Source organism: Pongo pygmaeus, chromosome 5 (genome assembly GCF_028885625.2).
Source record: "Pongo pygmaeus isolate AG05252 chromosome 5, NHGRI_mPonPyg2-v2.0_pri, whole genome shotgun sequence".
NCBI classification, from domain to species: domain Eukaryota; kingdom Metazoa; phylum Chordata; class Mammalia; order Primates; family Hominidae; genus Pongo; species Pongo pygmaeus.
Genome location: NC_072378.2, coordinates 169,214,524 through 169,227,619, shown reverse-complemented (window position 1 = coordinate 169,227,619; position 13,096 = coordinate 169,214,524). Strand labels below are relative to the sequence as shown.

Sequence of the window (13,096 nt, the reverse complement as noted above, 5' to 3'; positions counted from 1 at the left end):
TAATTTTTTACTGCATTTTGTTCCTTGCAATCTCAGTAGTATATTGAGGTTAATGAGTGAATTAAAGTTCCATTTTCCCTTTGAAAGTAGCTCACCCCTCCATTGTGGTCCTTTCTAAAGCATGCCAGGGCTTCAGCACAGCAAGACTCACTGCAATCGTGCTGGTGATGCTGGGGCCTGGCACCCCTGGACAAAGGCACAAGGCGGGTGCTGAGATGGGGCAGCCTGGTGAGCTCAGGGAAGCATGCGCCATGCAGAACAGCAATTTGCATCCATCCCTGTTCTACCCACGACTTCCTGTATCTTTCCATTTCCCACAGTAGAGTGCAAACTCCGGGATCCAGCACTCAGCCCTGCCAGCCCGGCTCCACCTACTTCCCTCTTGGGCCCTCCTGTCGGTCCTCATAGGACCCTCTGAGTGGGCTTCTGTCCTGGGGTCTTCATGACTCCCCCAGCATGAGGGGAGGATAACACCATCATGTGATAAACACTTTAGAAACAGCATCTGACTGCAAAACCAGAACGGGACTTTAAGCTCCACAGCACCATTCTCTCTTGTGCCCTCAGATGTATAATGAAATCATCTTCCCAGGGACTCTTACTGGAGAATCTACCTGCCTACCTACTGTGCCCCATACCTGGCATTTGTGTAGCCTTTAAATGCTGCATCCTGAAATACTCTGACTTTGAACAAACTGTAATTTCAGAAAAAAAAAACAACAACAACAACAAAAAAAACCCTTGATAATGAATAGCCGTTTGTCATGGGCTAAGCCACAGGTGCATGTGGACAGGAGTCTGGCCTTTAAATCAGGGGTCTGTGCACACCGCTGGCAGATAAATGCATAGGGGTTGGGTTTGCCACCAGGCAAAGACCAAGGCTCCAGAGGGAGTTTATGCTGTTCCTTGTTTTCAGAGCACTAAATCTGGGTAAAGTCACGTGTTTCTTAATAACAGGGATGCATTCTGAGAAATCACCCCAATATGGTTTGGCTCTGTCCCCACCCAAATCTCACCTTGAATTGTAGTTCCCCACGTGTCATGGGAGGGACCTGGTGGGAGGTAACTTAATCATGCGGGTGGCTTCCCTTACGTTGTTCTCGTGATAGTGAGTTCTCATGAGATCTGATGGTTTTATAATGGGCTTTTCCCCCTTTTGCTTGGCACTTGTCCTTCCTGCCATCATTTGAAGAAGGATGTGTTTGCTTCCCGTTCTGCCATGATTGTAAGTCTCCTGAGGCCTCCCCAGGTGTGCAGAACTAGGAGTCAATTAAACCCCCTTCCTTATAAACATACCGGTCTTGGGTATGTCTTTATTAGCAGTGTGAGAACAAACTAATACACACCTTTAGGCAAGTTCATCATTGTGTGAACATCATAGAGTGTACTTACACACACTTAGATGATAGATACATCTTCGTTTATATACTTATCTTTTCATATGGAAAACAGAATGTCCCAGCATCATTACTGAACATCAGTCATTTCCCCTACTTGATCTCAATGCCAATATCAAGCGCCATCCAACAGGTTTCTATATCTGCTCCATTATAACGTTCTGGGACCACTGTTGGACATGCGGTCTGTTATGGAGCAAAACATCCTTGTGACTGTATATAGGAACGTCTTCATAATGTCAGTAGGAAGAACTCTCAGGCCTAAAGAACATGGCAAAATTCTGCCTTTGTCGTCTGCAAAAGTAACTGAAATCTGTTTACCTGGTATTATGTTGCATCATGAAAGGAAGAGCAAGCTTATTCAACACCTGGGTAAGCACGGACCTAGACACTGCACTCACAGTGCTGGTCTGCAGTGTGGTTGCTGTTTTGTTTCATTTAAGAGGATTGCTGAAGCTAATTGCCAGATGATGCAGAACATCATCTCAAAGGGATTTTTAGTCTCTGTGGTCTTTTTTCCTAGATACTATGACAAAGAAGGTAAATCTCTTTCTGAAAATAACTCTGAAACATCAGCATCTTTTGCTGAATCAAACCCTTCATTGATGTAGGAAGCATTTCAATCCTTGGCTCTAAGCATTAGACTCTTAACTCTGAATCGAATTCTTAAATTGGGAAAATTGAAAGTATAAAATCAACACCAAAAAATTGCTGAAAACTGCACAACTGCTATTGTACACATCCCACTTGCTAAAAAGAAAAATGAGAAAGAAAGAAATCTTATTGAGAATAATTTTAGAAGACTTTGGGGAAAGAAACTGAAATATTTGGATAAATTTCTTTCATGGTGGAATGAGGCATTCTAAGAAAAGAATATTAGACAAGTAGAAAAAAGACTGCTCTTAAAATTCATAGAAATTACTCTTCTTCCTTACATGCTGTGAAAAAAATGTCAACATAAACTCGAGTTTGTAAATGTAAAAAGTTATCAAGTACGAAAATATGTTTGCATTTGTTTTCATGATGGATGTACCCATCTTTGGACGAATGATCAAACAGCAGCTTACCTTTGCAGTTTCCTCGATATGCAATCTCTAGCTGGGGGTCTTTGCACTTGGCACGTTGAAATTCACAACGGGAAAGGAAGGTCCTTCCGTCAGATGCGCAGAGAGGTTTCTGGGGCGAACCTGCACAGTCCAAGCTACAATCCTTGTCTTTATCTTGATCCACTCTCAAAAACTTAAAGGAGAAAAAAAGAAGCCAGACAAATTTAAAGACACATTCTTCAGAGCAGCAGAAAACAGAAAGCTGCCTCAGGCCACTTCACGGTCAGGGAATGAAAGCTTGAGGGATAACACCACCCGGTTCTCACCCCTGCCAGAAGCGTCACGTGCACCTCTGAACATTTTAGCCATCATCTGTTTCAAAAGCCTAGGTAATTTGGAAGTTCTGTACATCAATATCGGCCATCTGACACAGAAAAACATGTGAATCATTGATCTTTGAAGGGGATGCACGTGTGCCTAGTTTACCCCTAAAAGTCTGAGTAGCAATGTTTTCCTTTTAATTTGTGAATTCATTGACTAATCTGCCTCCACATTCACCACACTGTACCATTCTTTTGGAAGTGACAAGTATCAGGAATGTCCACTGTCTGGAAATGGGAGGGATCCTTCCTGATTTAAATGGTGCCACACAATTTCATCTACATTTGGAGAATGTAGATGAAATCTATATTCAATTGGACTAGAATGCCCTCAACTGGACTATTCTTTGAATAAATGTTTGTTGAATGAATGAGCAACCTCATGGCCCAGAGGAAGCTTGTGTATTTCTCTGAAAACGCCTAAGGCCCAGGAATCCTCTCCGCAGGCCAAAGAGATCACCTAATGGCCATGTGTGCCCCGCAGTTCCCACGGCGGCCCCAGGCCCTTCATCTCCCTCCTGCTCTTTTACAGCCTGACACACACTTCAGAGCTCACCAGACCCCAGGGAAGCCTCCGATCTGGGCATGCTGGCCCCGCGTGTTTTCCTTGGACAAGTCATCAGTGTCCTGCCACTTCCTGACCGGCCACTTGTCCTGTCCAGGCCTCTATCAGGCCAGACGAAACACCAGACACCAAGGTGAAGCTCAAAGTGACCCTGAGGAAGCGTCTGTGCTCCAGGACAAACAGGATTGTCAGAGGCCTTTGGTCCCCGGACTATCACCTGCCCCAGGGGGTGCTTTCCTTGATTCAGAGCATAGACAATGCATTAACAAAAAGAAAGAAAGAAACGCACAGAGCTGTGGCTGGCAGAGGATAGGCTATGGTAGTACGTGGCCCTCTGGGCGTGGTGTGCATATGAGCCGGGCTCTGTGGCATTGTTCACCCAGGGACATTGCGGAGATAAAGAGAGCGCTGCTCCAATCCCTCTTCCAGTTTGAGCAGGGGGAAAATAGGGTTGAGGTTCAGCAGAAGCTGGGGGGCCCTCATCTACATGCTCCTTTACCAGTAAGAGAGGAAAAAGAAATTCACCAACTCAGGATGCTGCATTCCTTGAGAAGTTAACAAAACTTTCCCCCTTGAAGTCTGCATCTCAGCTGGCTCTGTTTAAAGGTTAGCTTTGCCCAGCTAATCAGCATTGTAACCCTCTTTGGCTGTGGATCACCAGGTGGGTTGTGTCAGTGGAGCTAACTTGGCAAGGCTGGCCGTGGAAATTGCACTCACTTTTATATTATTGTCACATAGGGCTGTCAGCACCACTGTGGGTTAAGTCTCAGTTCTTTTAAAAAGGGCTGCTCTGCTATCTTGAAGACAAATCTTGACCCAAGTTTTGCAGGAACTACGGTGACCTTGATGGGCAGTGGAAGGAATCATAATCTGTGATTTCTTGAATGGAAATTTATCAACTTTAAATAATTGGCCCAATATTACACATACAATTTTTTTAAACCTTCACACTGATAAAAGAATTAAAAATAGAGATTAGCCAGAAGCTGAAGCTGGACTCAAAGCCAGGGAGGGCACACAAGATGCTGTAGGGGCCAGATGGCCCGTGGGGAGCCCCAGACCTCACCAGAAATCTAGGCGGGGTCCTCAGAGCTCCCGACCTGAGGACCGTGACAGCGGCAGGTGTGGCTAAGAACAGGTAAGCCTGTGTGTTTTGGAGCTCACAAAGCTACTTGGCAGTGGCCTTGCCCAGATGTGGGGATGAAGGCTGGAGCCAAGGGACAGATGAGTGGCACCCAGAGGTGATGGGGCCTTTGCCATCTTAGAAGGAGCTATTTTTCACAATTGTTCCATTTCAAACAGCATGCTCTAATTTTCCTGAGAATAAGCTCACCTGCTGAAATGATTCAGGTTTATTTTAGTTAAGACGCAAGTGAAAACAAATCATTGCCTTTCAGGGTTTGCAAATATGTATGCTTTTACTTGAAGAGGGCAGAGCCGGCACATAAATACATTCTGTTGAATTCTGCCACAGATGAGCCTCAAGCACATTTTTCACGTCACCAACACACATTCACTGAGCTCTTCCAGCAGTGGGGGGCGCCCCAGGGGCAGGCAGCTCCTGGGAGACATGACCTTTGGGTGCTGTGCCTTGGGAAGGTCCTCCAGCCGCTGAGACACTGCTTGGATCTTATAAAATGTTTCCGAGTCATTCCTCGCCTCACAGGCACTTGAGGATCTCAACAGCCTCGTTCTTGCAGCACACAGCTGGCCAGGGCAGCGCAGCTTTGCACCCGAGAAAGAGGGAAAAAAAACAGAAAGAAAACATGAACCTGCAGTGTGTTCAGTAGGAGACCCAGGTGCCTTCGTTTCAAACAGGGGCCGGCCCTATTAATAGCTGTCTTCTACCGTAGATGAAAAGATGGAATAACCTAAATCCTGTTCATTTTTATGTTTAAGGTGTGGTCTCTATGTATTTCCTGAAACCCTAAGTGAGGAGATGCTGAGGACTTAGGTAAGACACTGTAATTATCATTTTCTCTGAAGGAAAAGAGACAGCCTCGACATTTTTTCTCAAATAAAAGCACCCAGCATCCAGGCATTTGGAATTTGACCATAATTCTTGATAATGTACTGGTGCGGAACTAACAATGGAAGTGTTCTTTCTCAGGGATAAGAGAACACATAGGTTATGGACATGTTTCTCCCCTTCCTCCTGTTTAATAGTAATTAAATTTCAGGGGAGACAGTGCATGTAAGAAAATAAGCTTTTAACTAAGTTGTGTTCATTAATAAACAGCCCATTCAAGAAAAATAAATATTCCTATTCCAAAGAATTCACTATGTGTTAAAAGAACTCAGTTGAGAGTCTTAAAACTAATTCAAGATAAAAAGTACTCTGCTAAATTTAGAATGCAATCAATTGGACATCGAGTGACTTTATAAAAAAAAAACCCTCACAATTGCAGGGGTTTCTCATTTCTTTTGATTTCCATGAAGCAGTGCTATTTGCACAGGTGCAAGGAGCCCGGGGTAAGGAAGTGGGGAGGGGGGGAGGACACAGGAAGTGTCTTTGTGGACACCAAGTAGCTCACACATTAGAAAACCAGTCAGACAGACTCAATGGATCAAAGTCATAGTCTATGTTTCTTCTTAATAAATTACTGGGTTTGGGCCAGAAGAAAAAGATTAGAACAAAAACTGTTTACAAAACAGGTAAAAGCACTCTTCAAATCTTAACATGTTTAAAATTTCTCCTTATAATATTGATTAAATACGTCTCTGACTATATGAGGTAACACATGGCATGAGAAGACATTAGGGAAGTTTTGCCTCTGAAATACGTAATTCTGTAGCTGTAAGACTTGCAAGGCCAGGTGCAGTGGCTCACACCTATAATCCCAGAGCTTTGGGAGGCCAAGGCGGAAGGATCTGCTGAGGCCAAGAGTTTGAGACCAGCCTGGGCCACACAGTGAGACTCTGTCTCTATCAGGGGTGGGGGGAAATTAGCCAGGTGTGGGGGTGTAACAAAATAAAGTGCACAATAAATGTGCACCTGTGGACCCAGCTACTTAGGAGGGGGAGGCTCACTTGAGCCCGGGTAACTGGAGGTTGCAGTGAGTTATGACTGTGCACCAGGGCACTCCAGCCTGGGCAAGTGAGACCTTGTCTCAAAAAAAAAAAATTCTCAAAAGCACACACTTTCTAAATAATAGGCCAAGAGAAAATAGATGGCATCCACGTGTTTGCTTTCTCTTAGTGGGAGGTGCACACAGGAAGAAATGAGGTTGAACAGAAGACAGGGCAGCACTGGCAATGAGGCCCAGTGCGTGGAGAGCCTGCACAATTCTGAGTCACTGGGGACAGGTCGGAGAGGGGTTACAGACTCAAGCCTGTTTTAAAGAATCATTTCTCCATTTTAAAGCCTGGACTTTCTCAGATTTCAGAAAACAGGGTCCTACTCTTTTAGAACAGAGAACCTAAATCTTCCAAGCAAATATGGAAATCCTGTTGTAGAGCCCACAATGCAAAACTTAAATGCTAAAGGAAAACACAACTTTCCACGGACGTTTTCTCCCAGAGACGGACATTTCATTCACTCATTCATCCGGCATCTGAGAGACGGGCATTTCATTCACTCATTCATCCCGCATCTGAGAGACAGACATTTCATTCACTCATTCATCCGGCATCTGAGAGACAGACATTTCATTCACTCATTCATCTGGCATTTGAGAAGCAGACATTTCATTCACTCATTCATCTGGCATCTGAGAGATGGGCATTTCATTCAGTTATTCATTCGGCATCTGAGAGACGGACATTTCATTCACTCATTCATCCGGCTTCTGAGAGACGGACATTTCATTCACTCATTCATCCGGCATCTGAGAGACGGACATTTCATTCACTCATTCATCCCATATCTGAGAGACGGACATTTCATTCACTCATTCATCCCATATCTGAGAGACAGACATTTCATTCACTCATTCATCCGGCATCTGAGAGACGGACATTTCATTCACTCCTTCATCTGGCATCTGAGAGATGGACATTTCATTCACTCATTCATCCCATATCTGAGAGACGGACATTTCATTCACTCCTTCATCTGGCATCTGAGAGATGGACATTTCATTCACTCATTCATCCCATATCTGAGAGACGGACATTTCATTCACTCATTCATCTGGCATCTGAGAGACAGACATTTCATTCACTCCTTCATCTGGCATCTGAGAGACAGACATTTCATTCACTCATTCATCCGGCATCTGAGAGACAGACAATTCATTCACTCCTTCATCTGGCATCTGAGAGACGGACATTTCATTCACTCATTCATCTGGCATCTGAGAGATGGGCATTTCATTCAGTTATTCATCTGGCATCTGATGGAAGTTAGTTGCACCACTTTATATGTATTTTAGAAACCCTTAACTTCAGTATTTTATTGTCTTTGCCTTCTTGCTCCGAGTCTTTAAGAATAAAGCCTCATGTTTCCAGTTAGCTCAAAAGTCAGACCCAGCTTGAACTGAACATATTAAATAGTTACTAAGTAACCCCTCTCTGTAAAAGGCATTCTACCGGCCTCCAGGAGGATGGGATTTTGAAGAAGAGCCTTCCCTAGTGAAGCTGAAAATCCAGAAGGCAGAAATATACATCCACAAATGACCATGCTATATAAGGAAGAATACAGGTTCCTGAGTGGCTCAGAGGGAAGATCAGTCAAAGCTGATTTGGGGGGATATCTGCTGCTTCCTAAAAGATGATCTAAGGCAGAGGTCCCCAACCTTGTATTCGTCTGTATTTACAGCCACTCCTCATTGCTCACATTACCCCCTGAGCTCCACCTTCCGTCAGATCAGCAGCACCATTAGATTCTCATAGCAGCGTGAACCCTATTGTGAACCGCGCATGTGAGGGGTCTAGGCTGTGGTCTCCTTATGAGAATCTAATGCCTGATGATCTCTCACTGTCTCCCTTCTCCCCCAGATGGGACCATCTAGTTGCCAGAAAACAAGCTCAGGGCTCCCACTGATTTTACATTATGGTGAGTTGCATCATTATCTCATTATATATTACAATGTAATAATAGAAATAAAGTGCACAATAAATGTAACGTGCTTGAATCATCTGGAAACCATCCCCCACCCACCAGTTCATGGAAAAAATGTCAAACTTTCCTCATGCCAAAAAGGTTGGGGACCGCTGATCTAAGGAACCCAGAGAAGCTGGATGAGAAGCCATGTGAGCTGGCATCCCAGGGCAAATCCACAGACGTGGATGTGTCAAGGTCAGCAGTAGGAAGAAATCGGAAAGGATGCCACTGAAAGCAGGCCTCGTGTGTCATCGTGGTGGCCAGTGCCTCTCAAATCAATGCGCTGGCATCACTTGAGGGCCTGAGGAGACCAGGGTTCAAACAGAAAACAAGGAGGTGCTGGGCTCCTCCCTCCAGCAGAGGATTCTGAGGAGCGTGCTGTCCTCAACATGACACAGATGAGGCCAACGAGCAAACTCCGCACAGGATCTCACCAATTTTGTGGTGCGGTTTTTCATTCCTTTCTGATGCACTAGACTGAGTCACAGCACTCAAACTCTGCACAGGATCTCACCAATTTTGTGGTGCGTTTTTTTGATCCTCCCTGATGCACTAGACTGAGTCACAGATGCTCAGTTTGGGGGCATTAACATTGGATTCTGGCCACCACAGCCTCTGCGGGACACTGAGCCAGCATCATGTTCCTAGCACAATCAGGTGGTGCCGCTGGGCTCTGCACCAACAGTGGAGAGTTAATGCTGGTTCTGCATTTTTCCACCTGTGCGATCTCTGACACTCAATTTGCTAATCTGTAAATGAGAGTAATAATACCTTGTCACCTTTGAGGTAGCTGTGAGGATAAAATAACAAGCTCTTCCACATGTGGACGAGTACCATGAAGAAAACCACCATGCGGGGAGGGCATTTGCTTCCCAGCCTCGGCACAGCCCTGCTGACGGAGGTGCCTCACAGGAGCACAGAGACTCACCAGGAGGAGCTCACTGTGGAGATGTGACATAAGTGCTCTCTGCTCATTTAGAAAACAAGCAAAGTGGCCAGGCATGGTGGCTCACACCTGTAATCCCAGCATTTTGGAAGGCTGAGGCAAGCAAATCACCTGAGGTCAGGAGTTCGAGACCAGCCTGGCCAACATGGTGAAACCCCGTCTCTACTAAAAATACCAAAATTAGCTGGGCGTGGTGGTGGGTGCCTGTAATCCATCCACATGGAAGGCTGAGGCAGGAGAATCACTTGAGCCCAGGAGGCGGAGGTTGCAGTAAGCAGAGATTGCGCCACTGCACTCTAGCCTCGGCAACAAGAGTGAGATTTTGTCTCCAAAAAAAAAAAAAAAAAAAAAAAGGCCGGGCACGACGGCTCACACCTGTAATCCCAGCACTTTAGGAGACCAAGGCAGGCAGATCATGAGGTCAGGAGATCGAGACCATCCTGGCTAACACAGGGAAACCCCATCTCTACTAAAAATACAAAAAATTGGCCAGGCGTGGTGACACGCATCTATAATCCCAGCTACTCAGGAGGCTGAGGCAGGAGAATCGCTTAAATCCAGGAGGTGGAGGTTGCAGTGAGCCAAGATTGTGCCACTGCACTCCAGCCTGGGTGACAGAGCGAGACTCTGTCTAAAAATAAAATAAAATAAAATTAAAAAAGTAAGTGAGGTGTGAATCAGAGACACTGGGCATCAGCTTTTCAAAGGCAGCTTGTCTTAGTAAGTTTAAGAGTCTGAGTGAAATAACTCAGTGAGTTAAGAAAGTGGTGATAATGTAGGTCCCATCAGCATTCCTGACCCCTTTTTGCCGTTTTGTTCTATTTATTGGGTACCCATCGGACCTTAAAACCAAGAGCAGACGATTGAATGAGACGAATTTGTTTTAATCTGCATGACTAGATTACAGCTACAAACCCAATAAATACGCAGAAGGTGGCTGTGGGCAGATGAGGGCATGAAGGGCCATCGGGCTGGCAAGGCTCTGTGGTCGAAGGGAACATGCTGACCTTGGTGATGGCAGCAGAGCAAAGTGACCAGGGACATGTATGGAGCCATGTGAGCTCTGGTTTCTTCACTTGTCCAATGGAGGTGATAACAATGATTCCTGTTTCATAAAGATGATTGTGAAAACAAAATGTGATAGTGCACAAGAAAGTGTCTGGAAAAGATATGAAGATGTTATTTGCAAGAAGTCCTTGGAGCGAAGTCCTGCTTATCTACCATTTAAATGAATAGAGGGTATGTTTGCCATTTCAACTCTACTGTGTGAGCACTAAGGGACCCTCTTGCTGGTGATCATTTTCAAAGAGAAAATGAGAAGTGTGCAGTAAAAAGGGAGCTAAATTAGAAGTTCAAGAAGAGAGAGCAGGTTTCTTCAGGAAGCCTGGGAAAGATGGAGGCAGATGCAGGAAAGAGGGCAGGGGCTCAGCCCTGCAGCAGAGCTGCCAGAGCGAGGTATCTGCAGCCAGTGGGAAGACCCAAGGGATGTGCAGGAGGACATGGCCAGGGCGAGGCAGCCCCTCTCAGGACCAAACGCCTGGAGGCGCTTCCACCTTCTGTGGGGAACCAAGACGGGCCTCTCACGATGCACACACAATCAAGCGAGGCTGAACCCCAGCCACCCCTGGGTGACGCTGTTGGGTACGGAGATCCCAGAGGAAAGCAGGAGACCCAAGGCCGTGGTTGTTTCTCTGTTTACCACACTGCCTTTATTGTTTTTTAGTGGACCTGGGACTTTTTATAAGTGCATTTACCAACACTTTAGTGGCTTTTGGTCCCCTGACCCAGGATTTCCTAGAGCTCTTGGTTCCATCTTCCCCCCACCTCACGTTCTGCAGGGTGGGCTTTGGGTTCCTGGCCCCATAGCGAGGGACGGACAATGCAGGTTCCTGGCCCCGCAATGAGGGATGGACAATGCAGGTTCCTGGTCCTGCAGTGAGGGATGGACAATGCAGGTTCCTGGCCCCACAGTGAGGGACGGACAATGCTTTATTGTACTTTTTGCTCTGCAACTCTCTTCTCCTTTTCCAAAACGTTTATTTTGTGTTTATTTTCCTTCCCTGTCTCCACATCCATGTTAATTTCAATGAAGAAAATGGATGTTTTTCCTCCTTGTTAGTGATTTTTGAGACAATTTAAGAAATCTCTTAGGTTATTCATTGTTCCAATCCAGTTTTATTTGAGATTCAGTAGGAGCTCTGTTATTCTAAAATTCTTCCTAATAAGATAAGATGAGGATGGTGTTACCTTAATGCAATAATTATCTCTGGCAATGACAACGAAAGATTATTCTTAGCATCCGGCCACGATTCTTATGGGTCAGAGATGTTTAGAGGCACAAGGTAGATTCTACAAGTCCCCTATGAAATACTGTAACACAGCTGAACTTCCCCTCTCATAAGCAATGCCCGCTCTATCGGAGAGTCTTGTCATGCTTTTGGTCACTTAAAAGTGTTCCAGGGGGTTCATGCAGCCTCAGGCACCATCCTCATTGCTTTAGCTACAAAAGTGCTTCTTATCCAGGGTCCTGGTGAGAATCAAGATGCCCCTGGATGAGTGTGAAGCACTCGTGTGCGTCCTCAGCCGCCCCTGTGAAGCAGTACCCTTGTAGATGCGGAATGCATGGGCATAGACTCTAAGCCCAGTGCTCCTAAGCCCATGGATGGTACCTCCTCCGGGGTAGAGACGCTTGTGAACCCACATGGCCTTGGAGTCCAGCAGTGTCTGGCCAGCACTGCGGCTCAGTGAAGAGTGTTGTCTTCAGAGCCACATTCGCGTAGCCACCCGGGGTCCCTACAGAATCACCGGGGCAAGTAGCAGGGCCGAGAGAAGGTGTTGGAGAAAACGAGTGCAAGAACACGGGGCATGACCACGCGGAGACCCTGGAACACCTCCGGGAGGGATCCCGTCAGGTGCCATGCGTGAACGCCTTCCTTCCACCCGAGTCAACAGGAGACCCGCCAACACCAAGTACAAAACACCTCCAGCATTCAGAGTTCCCTCCCCTCCTACTTCAGTCTCCCCTTCTCTGGCTCAACCCTCTTTGGATGTCATCTCTTTTTCCTTTTTCTTTCTTCTTCTTCGTTTTTTTTTTGAGACAGAGTTTCACTCTGTCATCTGGGCTGGAGTGCAGTGGAGCGATCTGGGCTTGCTGCAACCTCTGCCTCCTGGGTTCAAGTGATTCTCCTGTCTCAGCCTCCCGAGTTGCTGTGGGACTACAGGCGCCACCACGCCCAGCTAATTTTTGTATTTTGGGATGTTGCCCAGGCTGGTCTCGAACTCCTGAGCTCAGGTGATCCACTTGCCTTGGCACCCCAGAGTGCTGGGATTACAGGCATGAGCCATTGCACCCGGCATGGACTTCATCTCTGTTAGCCTCTTTCCCTGCTCACAGCTTGAACACTGAGCACCCAGGCCAGGCATTGTTCTAAACACTTTACTGCATTAGTACCTTTAACCTAACAATCTTCTGCATTAAATGCTATCATTAGTCCAATTGTGCAGAGAAGAACATGGAAACAGAGTGAATAATTAACTCACTCCTTCCTGATTGCACTGCTGGTCAGCGTGGGACCCCAGGGCCCAGTCTGCTCCACAGTCCCCTATTGGTTCTGGTTAAAAAAATGAAATGTGTAGCTCCTCATGGGCTCCCAGTGGAAAATTACATGATAACTGGATATGAAGTAGTAGTTTCCAATTAACATAAAAATATACACAC

At 46.0% G+C, this 13,096-nt stretch overlaps 1 protein-coding gene across 2 annotated transcripts in view; it reads right to left on the bottom strand.

The window, feature by feature from the left end:
- SMOC2 (SPARC related modular calcium binding 2) overlaps positions 1-13,096 on the bottom strand; it is a 221,816-nt gene that overhangs the window by 152,261 nt on the left and 56,459 nt on the right. For both annotated transcript variants that reach the window (XM_054491950.2, XM_063666865.1), the window contains exon 2: positions 2,465-2,636. In XM_054491950.2, the coding sequence (XP_054347925.1) occupies positions 2,465-2,636 (172 nt within the window). The remainder of the gene's footprint in view (positions 1-2,464; positions 2,637-13,096) is intronic.